The sequence below is a fragment of the Artemia franciscana genome, chromosome 1 (assembly GCF_032884065.1).
Source record: "Artemia franciscana chromosome 1, ASM3288406v1, whole genome shotgun sequence".
Classification (NCBI taxonomy): domain Eukaryota; kingdom Metazoa; phylum Arthropoda; class Branchiopoda; order Anostraca; family Artemiidae; genus Artemia; species Artemia franciscana.
The window spans coordinates 3,836,530-3,853,962 of NC_088863.1; the positions used below are offsets into that span (position 1 = coordinate 3,836,530).

Here is a 17,433-nt window from a genome sequence, read left to right on the forward strand (position 1 = left end):
CGCATGAGTCATTAAGTTTCCCACCATCACGAGAGAGTATATGTATGTAATGGTTCTTTTTGTGTCTGTCGTCCAACAAGCTTTGGGGCTTGCTGTATAAAAATAAAGATTGAAATAAAATATAAAATGAATATAAATAACTAAATAAAATAATTTTAACACAAAAGGTAAATAAATAAAATCTAAATAAATAAAGTATATACAAAATAAAGATTAAAAACTCTATTTTCATTTCATAAAAACTCTTATTGAAGCTTAAGAACTTTGCTAAAGTTTAAGTCAGAAAAAGCTAAACTAACTTAATAAATAATTTACTATATAAATTTATTTATATAGTATAATTTATATAATTGTAAAAATATATATAATTATAAAATTATATATAAATTTATTTAAATATACTTGGATAAAAAAATTTTGTTTCAAAACAAATATCTTAAGCAAAGAATGCCAATTTTTTTACTTTTGTCAATGATAATAAAAAATAATGATAAATCATTACAGTGATAAATCGGTGCCATTAATCAGCTGGGCTTACAATGGAATAAAAAACTGTAAATAACCTACACAAACTCAAAAGTGAAACTATAAAAGGTCAATCAATTAAAATCAATAGAAAAAGATAAAGAAAATAAATAAGGTTAACATATATAATATAACCTAATAAATATTAAATAAATTAAAGAAATATATAACCAATATTAAATAAATATATAAATTTATATAACCAATTATAAATATTAAATAAATATATAACCTAATAGCTTCAAGCTGCAATTGCAAGGAAGTTGTCTTCCGTTTAAAATGTGTTTTGATTTCGTATGTTGGAGTTATACATTTAACAATGATAGGTTAGTGAACAAGCCATCTGGCAGTCACAAGTACATTATACAGACTTCAAAGTACCTTCAGGTGTGGCTATGCTTTACAAACCCCCATAAACATCCCCCCTAAGGTGGATTCTGGTGAGAAACATGGTGAGTACAATATTTATTTTTGAATATTGTTGCAAAACATGCAGCTTTTCTTGCAATGAAGAGGAGGGGTAGAAGAAACATGTGAAATAAGTGGTTAAACAACAAATGAGGTCTAAGCGATTATGATAATAATTATGTTTTTTTTTTGTATGAATGAAAAGCAGTGTGGTCTTTGAAGTTACTTAAGAGCTTTAGCAAGAGTACTACAAAAAATATCTCAATTTCTCAAGGTGACCCTTTGTTGGATAAGATTTCCGCAATTTGGAGGGATAAATCGTCGTTGGTTCCAAAAAAGAATCCACCTTACTTTCAATGATAAAAAATTACTTGGAATATACTACTAGTTTATCTACGATGAGAACTAGACTCGGGACTGTTCTGTACTGTGATGAGGGGTGGTTGGGGGGTATTGGGCTTGGTGTGGTTTTTTTCTCGCCGCCGCTGCCCATTCTTGATTGGAGACGCTGTCGCTCCTGACTTCGATACCTTCTTTCATCATGAGCATACCGTCTTCAAACATCTCTTCCCTTTTGAAACTGCCGTTCAGGGAAACTAAAAAGTCTATACTGTCCACAAAAATTATTTAAAGTTAAGGAGTGCCAAATCGGAGGTGGGTCATATTTCTAAAAATATATTTCTTTTGTTTTTATCGAAAGAATGGAAAAAAATTGTCTCTCCTCTAGATATTGAAAAACGTCATTTTTTTTTTAATGAAGAAAAATTCTAGCTCCTTCCCCCCGCATTTTTATGCATTGGTGCCCCTATGTAAAGTTACTAACAAAGACAGGTCTAGATTTCTTCGAAGGTTTCAGCAAAGTTCTGATTATCTTGAAAAAATCTTATTTACATACTACTTTTGTGCTACACAAGACTTGAATCCGTGGTCCGTGGTCACGGACACTTTGTCCGTGAGGACAGGGGTTAGAGTCCTGGTGTCGCTGGTTATTTGGTTTGAACGGGAGTCAGCCGCATGACTCTGTCAGCTCAACCAGCTTTAAATTGATACCTGGAGCAATCTAGGGAAGGTAAACAGGAAGGGTGCGTGAAAGCATAGAATGACTGGCCCCCAACCCGCCATTGCTCTTCCTAGCTGACGGGCCATGAAACAGAGATCCGCACCGCAGATAGGAATTTTGAAGTCCAGTGCCGTATACTTTACCTTTTTAACCTTTACTTTTGTGCTAAACACGGCAACATAGACAATGCCTAATCTTGTGCTACAAAGTTGTTGTTTGTTTTTTTATCCGATTTTCTTTTTCTTATAGGGCTCCAGAAGTGAAGGAACTTCATCTCTTCCTCCGGCAATTTTCGGCTCTTCTCAACAAGAAAAAGTAGACGTGAATGCAAATGTGATTTCTCTTTTGTTGAAGATACATACTAAATTAAGCGGTGTAAATGATAGCTATTCACCCCCTCCCGAGCAACAGTCCACAAGTGAAGAAGATCAAAATGATAGTTGTATCGGAGATGGACCTTTTTTTCTGGGAAAGGTTTGTTAGAACAATATTTTATTAATGAATCAGTCACAGTTCATTGTTAATTAAAAAAATTCAACGTTAGTTGAAAAAAGAAAATAGATTTTTTTTTTTTTTTTTTTTTTTTTTTTTTTTTTTTTTTTTTTTTTTTTTTTTTTTTTTTTTTTTTTTTTTACTGGGGAAGGGCGTCACAAATCTGAAGCATTGTAACGATTTATATTAGTGTTATACTTTGTTCTTGAAGTTGCATTTTTGTATTTTTCTCTTTGTGGTTTCTTAAACCTTTCTTTTATCCTAATGTTTGTCACCTTTACATTTGAATAAATAAATTATAAATAACGATAATAGATTAGCTTCGAATTACAGAATAAATTAAAGTCCTATTCTCGAATTGATTACGATGAGGCATTTTTATTTTCTCTTCTCTTTTTAGCTTTAGTTTGATTGAGCTATTTCAATAAAACAGTTTGAATTAGATTCATCAAAAAATTTCCTGGGTGGTAACCGGCTGGTTCGTGATTGAGTCTTTCAGGGACATTTATTCTTATTATTACCAACTTTTGATGCGGGTTTGTAAAAGCCTTATTCTATGGACGTCCAATAATCAGCCAGTGGTGGGAGTGGGGTATTTGCCTTTTTAGATTCTTTACCCATCTTAGCTCCCTTCATACCTGAAAAACCTGATTTTCTAAGATCTGTCTTCTGGTTGAATCAACATAACAAAGCTTTTAATACATAATCCGGTCAATCTACATTGAACCGTGACAATTAATACTAAAACTAATTACTTAAGTCTGACAACGCTTTGCGTCCATAACAATTTAAACATTAGCAATTGATTAAAGCCTGAATACAAAGATACATTATAGGAAATATGGCATAGGAAAGCTACGACTTCTTGAACTTTTTGCTGCCATATGTTTTTAATTACTTTCTACTGATTTTTACACGCTTTTGTTTTATTTTATTTTTTTGTTATTATTTATTTTATTTTTTCTGATTTTTACACGATCTTTTTTTTTATTATTATTATTTATTCTGTTTTTTTTTTCTCTGATCTTGACTCGCTCTTGTTTTATTTATTTTTTTCTTTTATTATTTATTTTATTTTTTCTGATTTTTACACGCTTTTGTTTCATTTTATTTTTTTTATTATTCTTTGTTTTATTTTTTTCTGATTTTTACACGCTCTTGTTTCATTTAATTTTTTTTATTATTATTTTTTTCATTTTTTCCTGATTTTTACACGCTCTTGTTTCATTTTTTTCTGATTTTTACACGCTCTTGTTTTATTTTTTTTTTATTCTTATTTATTTTTTTTTTCTGATTTTTACACGCTCTTGTTTTATTTTATTTTTTTACTATTATTTTGTCTTTTTTTCTAATTTTTACACCCTCTTGTTTTATTTTATTTTTCTATTATTATTTATTTATACGAGTGTGATTTTGATTTTGCAAGTTTCTTCGAAACAATTGCTTCACTTACCTGGGTAGTATATTGCCTGGGTAGTAAGTAAAGATAGTGGATGCAGTAAAGATGCAAATATTAGGACCCACAGTATCTTTCTACAGTTGACAAATTTTGAGAGAATAGAAAGATAAATCTATGAAGAAAGACTATAATCTTGTAAGCTAAAGTACTGACAGGGGTCCAGTATAGTTCTGAAACACGGGTGCTTCGGAAGACGTAGGAGGATATGTTGGAAGTTTTCAAGAGGAATTGCTTACAGAAAGTTTCGGGCACTCCTTAGACTTATCATATTTCCAACAACAAGCTGTAGGGAAAATGTGGTTCTTTTAGGGCTATAATGAGCGGAAGATTGAGATGGCAGGGACACGTTTTGCAGTTACAGCACAACATATCCATCTTTAGCCACCTTCAATTCCTAGAATTACCATAGTCGAATTAAAACTAATGGTACCCTTTATTCTTTTATTGTCCCTGTTCGTCGGGGTTTACGGCGGAGCGAAGTGTTATATCCAAATATTTTAAATTTTGTATTTCTAGTATTCTTGAGAATATATTAACAGGTCTGAACTCAGACTACCGCAGATAGCTAATAAAGTTTCTTATTCTTTTACTAAAATCGGTCTTTCGCTTAGCGTTGGTAAATGTATCTTTTTTTTTTCAATTATCCATCCCCTCCTAAACCTCGAAGCTCTAAGCTTTTTTCTATCCGTCATGTAGATTTGATGCGGCGGTTGGGTATTACACTTACCAAAAATTAAAAAACTTTTCGTGAACTCCCGTGCCCGGGATGCTGAAACGGAGATCCAGGTTGGTTACTCTAAAATTGTAACTAATCGAGGCAAATATAATCGTATTGTCCTTGGAAAGCTGTATTCTACTTTTTCAGACCATTCTGTTCTCTACCTTTCTGGGCTTTATCCTTTACTTAGGAAAAAGAATTTTAGTATCTTTCCCTTTGGTATAGGAAAAGAAAATTAGTAAATAATTTCACCTCCCGAATATTACGGAAAAGCTGACTGGTTTCCACAAAAAGATTTCGGAAACAGAGTATCGGCGATTGTCGTCTCATCATGGCTTAATTCGTTTTTTTTAATTAAAATTATTTATTTAATGTTATTGTTGTTTAATTATTTTTTGTGATTTAATGTTATGTGTTTCTTTTTTGTTTTTTTTTAAATGTTATTCGCTTGTGTTTACTTCACTATTTATATTTTTATGCAAGTGGGTTATAAGTAAATATACATAGCCTTTTTCAACAGACATATATGTCTAATTCTTTTTTCTTTTTTTGCCAAATATTCATTATGGTTCAAAAAGTTGAACTACTTTGGAACATTAGTATCATGCAACTTATTAACGCCACCATCTGTTTATGTGCATTTCGTCTGGTCAACAAAATGGCGAACGGAAAGTAGGTTGTCGCAGAATCGGGTGGAAGGAGATCTTAATGAAGGATTTAAAGGAAAATGGAACTTTTTTAGATGGTACAGAGGGTACCTTTTAATAAATTGGACTGGTCGAGGAGCCTGCGCATTTGTGTTGGCCGCAGGCAGCTTGGTGCTGTAGTTAGCTGTTAGTTGTAGTAGTTAAGTTATCTCAATTCTTTAGCTACTGTATACCTCGTATATCTTTGTTTCTCGGATATTTTTGGACTACTCTGAAGATTCTATTACCCTTTTTGCATTGTCTTCTTTTTTTCTTTTTCTTTTTTTTTTGTCTATTATATTCTTATTTTTCAGTCTTGGCATTTACCTTCAAAAAATTCATCTCATTTCTTTTGCAGCTACTTGATAAAATTTGGAAGTTGGATGAAAAGTGCAGAAATTGTATTAACGAATCGCGTCGGACTATTTGGCCTCGAACTCAGGAAATGATCGACCAAGAGACCCGAGAAAAAGAAGCAAAGGAGAAGGAAGAGAGAAAACGGAAGGCAAAGGAAAGACAACAGAAACTTATGGCAGAATTCGCCTCCAAGCAAAAATCATTTATCGACAAATACAAAGCAATGGAAACAGGTTTGTGACTCAGTTCTGACTGAAAATGGCTATAGTAGGTGCGTGTAAAATGTATAGTAGGTACGTGAAAATGGTATAGTAAAACTCGAATTTTACTTTGGCAGTGAGATTTCATGTCGCCTCGAGATTTCACTTCTTCAGGTGGGCGAAAATTTGGCCTCCTTTCCGTCTTCAAGGTGCAAAGTAATAATTATGTTTATTTTAAGCTTCAGCTCTGCTCTTTACTTTCACCAGGAAAACTTTACTTTTTAAGAAAATTCCCTCCTCTTCTAGATTTTGAAAAACGCATTTTACCCTCCCCCTCTTAATTTTGAAAAATTCGTTTTGACACCCTCTCCCCTTAATTTTCTTTTGGCTGGCATGGCACTTTGAATGTGAAATTTATTAAGTCTGTCTAGAAAAGGGAAATGATTTATATTCAGCTTAAACGGAGACTTTATAAAAATGAATAAGAATATTAATTATATGACAAAAAGCCAATTTCTTAGTTTTTCACATTCTCACTAAACATGAAACTAAACTGAATGGGACTTCAATAGCTCCTTACTAAACACATTAGAACATGGGATTTGATCCACTGGTTCAAATGCCAGACTGAGATTTTGCTTAAGGGTATGGTTAAAGTAACGTATCTAAAGGTGATTGGATCAACCGGTTCAAATGCCAGATTGAGATTTTGCTTAAGGGTATGGTTAAAGTAACGTTTCTAAAGGATTGGATCAACCGGTTCAAGTGTCAGACTGTGATTTTGCTTAAGGGTATGGTTAAAGTGACGTTTCTAAAGGATTGGATCAACCGGTTCAAGTGTCAGACTGAGATTTTGCTTAAGGGTATGGTTAAAGTAACGTTTCTAAAGGAGCAAGCAGCATTGTGTCACTTGCAGAAATAAATATGAAGCCCCAAATGGGGACCATATCCGGGGGAAGGGGGGGGAGGAGTCGGTTTTGAACCTCCAATTCATAAACTGGACGTAAGAATATTGGTGAAAAACTATTTCTCCTAAAAAAGTAAAAAAAATCTCCCCTCATCCCCCATGAAAATTTATGAAAATTTTGGTGCCATCGAGTTATTGTTCATTACTGTGAATGATTTGTCTATAATATACTTGGCCTACTAGTCCTTTCTAAGGACGATAATCGATCAGAGTGAAACCTAAAATTCTTTCGAAGCCCATTGTGTCCTTGGGATCCCCCTATCCAAACGATATTAGATTCAAATGTGAAGGAGTTGATTTAAATCAGAATGGTTCAGAAATGCTTTTCTGGGGGGGGGAGTGCACCCCTATGATAAGGATCCCAAACTGAGGAATTGTATATTATAAAGGTCCAAGGAAAATCTAGTGGGGTGTGGGGCAAAACCCAAACAGTTTTGGTGAACCCAGTGTATTCCTGTATAATGCATTAATTGGTTGCGGAAGAGGGCAGGGTTTTTCTTCCCCCCTCTCTAGATTATTTAGCCCCCTCCTAGATTTTGAAAAATACCTTTAAAATAAATGCATTTTTGGCATTTCCATTGACCAAGTCGAAAAAAGTCACAATTCCCCCCCCCCTCCCCAAATTGCCCATCTTCATCCAATTCATTACAAATCATCCTCTGCTAGTTAAAAGACTAGTTCCCAATTACAAAAGAATGGGAAACTAGAGTTGTGTCTTCTGCGATTTAATAAAACACAATAGGGATTAAAAACCAGCGCTACTTACGGTATAGTGTCTGGCGACGTAATTGAAAAGGGAAATTTGAAAGAAAATTGTATATTTGATGTAATATTATGATTAACCTACCAAACCATATCATTAAAGCCGAAATTTCTCTGTAAGGGGAAATTACCTTACATTCTTTATTTTAAGAACTGTTTGAAGTAAAAATCGAGCCTGCGCAAAGTTGGCGTAGGCTAGCTTGAGTAAATCTTGGTAGGCTAGTTGACATTAAACTAGTAGTTTAAAATTCTGCTTTTTTGTCCTCTCATGCACTTCGAAGTGCCTGAAAAGACAAGTATGCTGCGGTTACCAACAGCTAGATGGTGCTGTTTCTTTTTGACACGGGTGCCAATTTCTACTTTTAACCCCATGAAATCTTATAACAACTCTCTGGAGTCTTTGGAGTAGTTGTCACTTTCTCAGTGTATTGTTTTTTAACCTGGGATCACAACCCCCGGGGGTGCTACGGTCCAAAAGACATGCGATTGCAGAGGCTTGGAATAAAATTGAAGAGTTATTTAAGAAAGTGACTTGTGTTAATAAATTGTTGTATTAAAGGTGAATATACATGCTAATATAGATTAGCATATACCCATTTAGGTACCAGGTACCCATTAGGTATCCAGGTACCCATTTAGCTATTATGGCTTATATTATGATTAGAATACATTAATAAATTAGATGTAAAAGGTCAAAATAATGACAGGATCAAGAAGTGACTGGCTTAATATTTAGCGAGTTTTAGATGCTGTGCAACTGAAAGAAAAGATATATCTGATTTTTAATATTAAATAAGGGCCATATCTTCAAAAAGGCTTGGATTTTATTAGGGACGTTCCAAAACTAATAGGGTAACCGGCAAAAAAAAAAAAATAAAAAAAAAGACGCATCAAAAATATGTTTAAATATGCCTTTTTGTTACGTTTTTACGAGTTGAGCAGGTATTTCGGCCGGGGGGGGGGTCAAACCCTCAGCCTCTCCCTGGATACGAGGTTGGGTTTTCGCGTCAAAACACGGGTTCTATAAATTATTCGAACACTATAATCAGAATAAAGTGCCCTTAATTTACGAAAATTTAGGTGAGAGCCGGCACAATGTATTTTTCGATATCCTCGTGGGGGTTAAAAATTATGAGCCTAAGAATATTTGCCTTATTTTAGAAAATAGTGGGAAACACCCCCTAAAATTCATAGAATTTTACATTATCGTAGAAAATCACACCATCAGATTCAGCGTATCAGAGAACCCGACTGTAGAAGTTTCAAGCTCCTATCTACAGAATTGTGGAATTTTGCACGGATGCGTTTTTTTTTTTTTTTTTTTTTTTTTTTCAGGGGCGATCGTATCGACCCAGGGGTTCTAGAATGTTGCAAAAGTGCTCATCCTAACGGAAATTAAAAGTCCTAGTGCCCTTTTTAAGCGACCGAAAGAATTAGAGGGCACCTAGGCCCCTTCCTATGCACATTTTCCCCAAAGTAACCAAATCAAAGTTTTGAGACAGCCATTCTGTTCAGCTTAGTCGAAAACCTAATAGCTATGTCCTTGGGGACGATTTAAATCCCCCACAGTCATCGGGGGAGGGGCTGCAAGTTACAAGCTTTGATCATTGTTTACATATAGTAACGGTTATATTATGAAGTGTACAGACGTTTTCAGGGGGACTTTTTCGCGTTGGGGTGGGAGTGGGTCGGGGCAGGGGGTTACATGGGAGGATCTTTCCATGGAGGAATTAATCATGAGGGAAGAAAATTTCCATGAAGGTAGCGCAGGATTTTCTAGCATTATTTAAAAAGAAACAAAGAGAAAATAAAAAAATAAAAAATTTCACCTGGAAATAATGAGTAGCATTAAAACTTAAAACGAACATAAAATATTACGTATATAAGAAGGCTTTCTCCTCCACAATACCTTGCTCTTTACGCTGAAGTATTTTTAGTAATTTCGACTATTTATTCTACGGCCTTTGTGATTCAGGGGTCATTCTTAAAGATTTGGGATATAATTCAAGCTTTAATGTAAAGAGCGAGGTATTGACGAGGGGGCAAACCCCCTCATATACATAATGAAAATACACAAATATAGAAGTTCGTTACCTAAGTTAATTCGTAACATACGTATATTTATTACTAACGAAAACGTTCGTACAAAAAAAACTTAGTTGAATTTTTAAGTAATCGAAAATTGGAGGGCAACTAGGCCTCCCCCCCACCTTTATTTTATCAAAATCATCCGATCAAAACTATGAGAAAGCCATTTAGCAAAAAAAATTAATATACATTTTCGTTTTAATCATTCATGTGCGGTGAGCAAAAATCAAAACATGCATTAATTCAAAAACGCTCAGATATTAAATTTAAAAAAAAAACAAGTTTTTTTTAACTGCAAGTAAGGAGCGCCATTAAAACTTAAACGAACAGAAATTATTCCACATATGAGAGGGGTTGGCCCCTCCGCAACGCCTCGCTCTTTACGCTAAATTTTTTAATTTAAAAAAAAAGTAGAGTTGCGAGAAAGAGTCAAACTTTAGCGTAAAGAGTGAGGCGTTGCGGAGGGTACAACCCCTTTCATATGCGGAACAATTTCTGTTCGTTTTAAGTTTTAATTTCGCTCCTTACTTGCAGTTAAACAAAACTTGTTTTTTTTTATTTAATACTTTCTAAGGCCAGTTTGATTATTCATTATAATGAAAATAGAGTTTAAGCTTTCCTTAGCTGTGGAAATTCAGCCTTTACGATGTTTTTGATAACCAGTAATTTTGACTTGACTTTTGTCATGCTATTCCCAGGCTTGTTGACAAAGGTAAACATGGCACAGGTTAAATCAAAACTAGTGATTGGCAGCCTTATCCTAAAGTTGGGACATCCATAGTAAAGGTGAGCTTAGACACCATTTCATAAAAAAAAAAAAAAAAAAAAAAAAAAAAAAAAAAAAAAAAAAAATAATAATAATAATAATTGAAGGAAATTATGTTAGGGGTAGTTTAAAATAAATAAATAAATTTTGTATAATTAAAACAAATACCCAATATCAATTAATATTTAGCTACTTATTTTATAGGAGTAGCTAAATAAAAACTGAAGAATTTGAAATTACATTGAATTAAAGCAATAAATAAAAGATACAAAATAAGTTGCAATTTAGTTATAATCTACGCTGCGAAGCGCAGAATATGTGTTTTAGTTGCATGTAGTGTCACAACAATATCTAGCATCTAAAAAGATGCAAAGTGCTGAATCAATATGTTTTTCAAATATGTTACAAATATCTTCCATCCAATATGTTTTAGTGGCATCTTTGGCAAGGCAATAACTAAAAAGATTCACTATCAGTTAAGGTTCAGCTGCGAATAATGTCGCAAAATGCTAAATAGGCATGTTTTAGTGGCGTTTAGTGGCAAAATGGTAACCGACGAGATAAAATGCCTGTAAAATTTCAGTTATAAACAATGTTGTAAAATGCTCATCAAGTTTGTTTTAGTGGCATTTAGTGGTAAAATGGTAACCGACGAGATAAAATGCCGGTGAAATTTCAGCTATAAACAATGTTGTAAAATGCTCATGTTTGTTTTAGTGGCAAAATGGTAACTGACGAAATAAAATGCCTGTAAAGTTTCAGTTATAAACAATGTTGTAAAATGCTCATCAAGTTTGTTCTAGTGGCGTTTAGTGGCAAAATGGTAACCGACGAGATAAAATGCCGGTGAAATTTCAGTTATAAACAATGTTGTAAAATGCTCATGTTTGTTTTAGTGGCAAAATGGTAACTGACGAAATAAAATGCCTGTAAAATTTCAGTTATAAACAATGTTGTAAAATGCTCATCAAGTTTGTTTTAGTGGCATTTAGTGCCAAAATGGTAACCGACGAGATAAAATGCCGGTGAAATTTCAGCTATAAACAATGTTGTAAAATGCTCATGTTTGTTTTAGTGGCAAAATGGTAACTGACGAAATAAAATGCCTGTAAAGTTTCAGTTATTAACAATGTTGTAAAATGCTAGTGGTAAAATGGCAACCGACGAGATAAAATGCCGGTAAAATTTCAGCTATAAAAAATGTTGTAAAATGCTCATTAAATATGTTTTAGTGGCATTCAGTTTTACAACAACAGCTAAAATGGTCACTTAAAATTCAGCTACGAAAAACGCTATTAAGTGCTCCGTAAACATATTTTATTGCCACAACAAATGACTAAAAAACACCATAACAGCTAAAATCCAGCTTTAAACGATGCTCCAAAATGCTCAATAAATATGTTCTATTGGCGTTGTAAACATTTTAGTTGCACTTCGTGGCATATCAAGAGCTAAAAAGATGTAATATCAGTTGAAATACAGCTATAAGCGATGTTGTAAAGTCCTCAGTTATTTTTTTTTAGTTTTAGGCATTAATATATTTTGTATGTTTTACATGCTTTAGTGGGATTCGAAAGTTTGCAAATAACAATATGTTTTTTTTTTTTTGGGGGGGGGGGGGAGTATTTACGTTCTTCTGGCTTATGCACTTTAAATTATTGAATTAGGCCAATATCCAGTCATTGACAAATCTGCTATCCACACTGTCCACCGTTAATATCTGCAGCAGATACACAGTTGTAACATTAGCTGTTTAGGTTTAACAATATGAGAAATTCAAATGGCGCTAATTGAATAACAGTAACCTGTTCATAACCACTTCGAAATTTTCTTTCATTTATGCAGGGCTTAAAGCTTGTAATAATTTAAATGATGAAACGAAAACCCTTTTAATTTGATCTCTTTTAATAAGAAGATCAGGGAAATGTTGTACTTATTACGAATTTTAGGTAAATTTTTTTTTTAGTTAATTTGTGAGTGTATATGATTAGATTTTGTGTCTTAATTGCAATAAGGAACTGTTTCTCTTTCTACTTTTACCTCTTTTTAAGTTTAAAAAAATAATTATTTCCCTTCCTATGGACTCCTTTTTCTTCTTTTTCCATGTCTTTTTTCTTCTTCTCTCTTTTTAAGAAAGCTAATTAATTATTCCTTCCCATTAACAAGCCCCTCTTCTTTAGGGGATTATTTATTATGTTACATAACTTATTTAAGTAAAAGGATTTCACAACAATAATTCGTACAATAATAATTCAAACGTGATTTCCCTCCCATGGACTCTTTTTTCTGCTTTTCCCATGGCTCTCTTTTTTCTCTTCTTAATATATGGTGATTAATTGTTTTCCTTCCCATGGACTCCTTTTTTTCTTTTCGCATGTCTATTCTTCTTCTTTTTCTCTTTACAAGTTAATTATTTTGCTTTCCTTGGATTATTTTTTCTTCTTTTCCTGTGTCTTTCTTTTTCTTTTCTCTATTGTTAAGTTATTCTAATTAACCATTTTCCTTCCCATTGACAGTCTATTTTTTAGTGGATTATTTATTTTGAATTGATTTAAATAGAAGTATTTCATAACAACAATAGTTGATTAAAAGATTCGTTTTTATAGAACCCATTGTTGAGGAGGTGGTGCAAGTTGAAGACACAGAATCTGTAATGATCCAACGGCGTGAAGAATACGACTGCGTGATTTGTAATCAAACATCCCCTAGTACGTCTGAACGTCCTATGTGTCTGGTGATATTGACTCAATCGACGAGCACCGCTGGTCATAGGAGGTGCGCTGAACCCGAGCCTGGAAACGCTGAGGGCCTGAAACCACAGACTACATGGGTGCTTCCTTTGAAAGATCAAGACAAGGATATATTAAAGAAGTCTCTAACGCTTGGAAGTGAAATGGAGAAAAAGATTGATAAGCTTAAGCAGCATTTTGATGAGGTAAGGACTATTTAATGAAGGTTTTTTTTTATGGCATTTTTCCTAAAGGAAAGATTTTTTTTGGAGGGGGTGTCGTCTTTATCGAAGAAATTGGAAGCTGAATAAAAAGATATATGTGGCGTTCAATATAGGCGTAATAGGCTGGGTTGTTGCTAGGCATTTTTTTGGGGGGGGGGATTTTACCGACTGTTTTATATCATAATTAGCATAATGTCTGTTTTGAATACGATACTTAAAATCAGTGCACGAGTTGGTAAAACCGTTGCATATACCTACCGAGATTGACATTTCGGTATATATCGTGTCAATACTTCCATGCTCCTTATTTCAGCAAATGGGAAATTGTAGCACCATCTGTAAAATCACTGCACGAGTCGGTAAAACTGCTGCGTTTGCTGACCAAGCTCAGGATTTCTATAGGTGACATGTCAGTATGTTCATGGTATTTAACCGAACAAAAAATTTCGGTGGAGTCGGATTTTAAAGATTCATTTTTTTACTGAGTGCCCAAGAAAAGGGGGCATCCCCCTTACCCCTACTAGTGACGGCCCTGATAATAGGAATTATTAATCAAGCACCAGGGGACTGAGTTTCGCTGAGAGAAACGAATTTTTAGACAATAAAGCGGCGGCCAGCTTATCGACGCCCCTCTCTGTATTGACGTTCATTTTTTGCCTAATCAGTTTTGTGAATTGTTGCCTCCAAACTGTACAAAGGAAAATCTAAATTTAAAATTTTTAAAGTTCCCCCATTCCCCTCATTCAGCAAAAAGACTATATAAAAAGCTAAAAATTTATAAAGCCCCCAATACAGTGATTCACCGAAAAAGGATTCTAACAATAGAAAGATGAGAATTGATAAAACTACGTTTTTACAGTTGTTTAATTTTTGAGTCGGTAAAACCGTAACAAACAAGTATTGGTCCAATAAGAGAGTCGTACCCGCCGTCTAATTTCATGAAGCTGAATAAAAAAAGCTTTAAATAAAAAAAAGCTTCTTGTTCGTGCGCTGCATAAAAGAACTTAATGGAGTACTTGTTATATGTTATTCTAAATGGAGTACTTGTTATACTTGTAAGTTTGATTTTCTTTTTATTCTCTTTTGATTTTAGACTTATCCGTTTTAAATCTCTATGGTTTAAATTCTTTCTGTTTTTCTACGCTAAGTACGCCTCTGTGTGATGCAGGCGAAATATTTGTTTGATTATTTTTTCTTTTGCTTTCTACTGGCCACGATTTGCCGTTTTCAATATTTACTTCTTTGATTTGGCTTTGTTAAAGTGGATTTTTTAGATTATTTTTTAGGTGGCTATTCAAAAGGGTATTTTTTTTTTGAGAATTTTTCGGGAAGACTTCAGAAAATTTCGCTTTCAATTAGACATAGCAGCTGGATTTCACATTATGCCGTTGTTTGACTTGCTGACAAATATTGCATTCATCTCCTAGCTTAATGGATTAATTAGCTTAATGGGTTGGCTTAATTCTGTTGATTTTAATTATCAACAGCAAATTTTATTTGTACACTAAATAGATGGCGACGTTATATTTCTAAGCAAATCACTCAAGCTGTTGTTTTTCTATAATTGTTCTATGCTTGAAACATATTTATCGTCTTCTTTTAGCTTAATAAGAAGGTTTAGTTCATTTCATTTTCAATTCAGGTACCAAATTTCAATTGGATATTAAATAGATTAGATAAAAAAAAACGAGTTTTTCCGACTTAAAATTTAAAACGAACTGAAATTATTACGCATATGAGGTGTGTCACCCTCTCCTTAATACATTGCTCTTTACGCTAAAGTCCGAATTTTATCGCAATTCTTTAAGAATTACTCCTGAATTGCAAAGCCCTTTAATTAGAATACAAAACTTTTTTTAAAAGTACAAAAAAAAATTTAGCGTAAAGAGGGAGGTATTGACGAGGGGGCCACACCCCTCACATACGTGATCATTTCTGTTTGTTTTAAGGTTTAATGTTGCTCCTTACTGTCACTTGAAAAAACTTGTTTTTTTTTATTTCTTATCTTTTTTTTAAATAATGTTGGGAAATCTGGCTCCCCCTCCATGGAAAATGTTCTATCGCCATACAAAATTCCTCGAGGGAAATGTCCTCCCACGTACCCCCCCCCCCCTTTTACCAGAAAGATCTCCCTGAAAATGTCTCTATACTTCCCAATAACCAATACTAGATGTAAACAGTAGGAAAAGTTCATAAATTGCAGCCCTTCCCCCGGGGACTGTAGGTTGTTAAGTCAACCTCAAAGACATAGTTATTAGATTTTTCGAGTATGCTGAAAAAATGTCTATCTCAAAGTTTTTATCGGGTGACTTTGGAGAAAAATGAGCCTGGGAGGGGGGCTAGCTGCCCTCCAATACTTTTGATAACTTAAAAAGGCACTAGAATTTTCGATTTTCGATCAAATGAGCCCTCTCTGGATTTTGTACGACCACTGGCTCAATATATTCACTCCTGAGGAAAATAAAAAAATAAAATGGGCATTCGTGTTCTTTTTTCTGGGATAAAACATGCAAAATTCCACATTTTGGTACATAGGACCTTGATACCTCTATAGTACGGTTCTCTGGTATGATGAATCTGATTGTGTAATTTTCATTAAGATAACTTGATGTTATGGTTGTTTCTCCCCTTTTCAAAAATTGAGCAAATTTTCTCAGGCTCGTAACTTTTGATGGGTACTATTAAATTTGATGAATTTCACATATTTTGGATAAGCATCGAAATTCGATTTTTTCGATGTAATGTTACCAAGACTCTGTTTCTTAGAGTTTCGGTTACCATTGAGCCGCATCGCTCCTTCCTTACAGTTCGTTACCACGAACTGTTTGATACCGTCGGACTATTTTAATTGAATCATGCGAATGGCCATTTTTCTATAATTATTTTATTTTTGGAGCTTACTTACCATCTTCTCCTACCGTAAGTGGCTTAGTGAGCTTAATGGCTTGATTAGCTTTACGAATCGCTTAATTCTGTTCATTTTTCTTCCAAAGCAAATTTCAGTTTGATATTAAATAGATGACGTCGCTTTATTTCTAAGTGTACCATTCAAGTTGTCGTTTTTCTATAATTATTCCCTGCTTGACACTTACTTAATTCTCACTGCAGTCTCTCTCTCGGTGTGTCTGCACTTTTCTATAATTATTCTATACTTGAAACTTACTTAATTCTCCTGCCGACTTGGCGCCAGCTTCAAGAGTGCAGACACCATCCAAGTCCAGTGCACCCGTTCTTGAGCAGTTGCAGGTCTATCTTCTGGTCTTATTTCGTTATTTTGGAGCCCACCTCAGAGAATCTCAATGTCTAGGTTTACCTATATCTGAGAAGATCCCAGGTCTAGGATCGGTAGGACCGGTGACCTTCCATCTGAAATTGACTGCATTGGAGAAATTTGACATGTTTAGAACTACTGCCTTTAAACCACGGCCGTATCAAGGATTTTTTTAAATGGGTGTTTTAAACAAGGGGTTTTTTTTCTTTGGGGGGGTTGTTTTACACAAGGATTTTTTTTGGGGGGGGGGTGTTTTACTCAAGGATTGTTTTGGGGAGAGGGGTTACACAGAAAACTTAAAAACGCATGCAATTTTTTTATCCATTTTTGTTACGTTTTTTTAGTCAGATAAATATTTCGGGGGGGGGGGGGTTCAACCCCCATCCCCTCCCTGAATACGGACTCGTTTTAAACTGTAATTTGGCTATTTTGCTGTATGACACATTTGCACCCTCAATAAGATAAAAGTTTCTAAAAAGTGCAATATTATCTGAAAAGTATTTCGTGCCTACTTTTTTTATAATATAGGTCCTCCCCCTGGAAAATTTTTATTTTGTGCTTATTTAGTGCTTATTTATTATTTTAGTTTATATAGATAGTTGATATTATCTGTTATATTTAGTTTATGTTATTTATTATATATAGCTTATATCTTTTGTTATATATAGTTTGTATTATTTATAGAGTTTATTTTTATTTTCGTCCTTATTATTATTACTGG

At 33.9% G+C, this 17,433-nt stretch overlaps 1 protein-coding gene across 1 annotated transcript in view; it reads left to right on the forward strand.

Moving 5' to 3' along the window:
- The window catches only part of LOC136024637 (E3 ubiquitin-protein ligase Ubr3-like), a 259,618-nt gene that overhangs the window by 204,849 nt on the left and 37,336 nt on the right, over nt 1-17,433 (forward strand). The window contains exons 19-21 of the mRNA XM_065700068.1: nt 2,243-2,467; nt 5,707-5,938; nt 13,095-13,423. Coding sequence (XP_065556140.1) covers nt 2,243-2,467; nt 5,707-5,938; nt 13,095-13,423 — 786 coding nt within the window. The remainder of the gene's footprint in view (nt 1-2,242; nt 2,468-5,706; nt 5,939-13,094; nt 13,424-17,433) is intronic.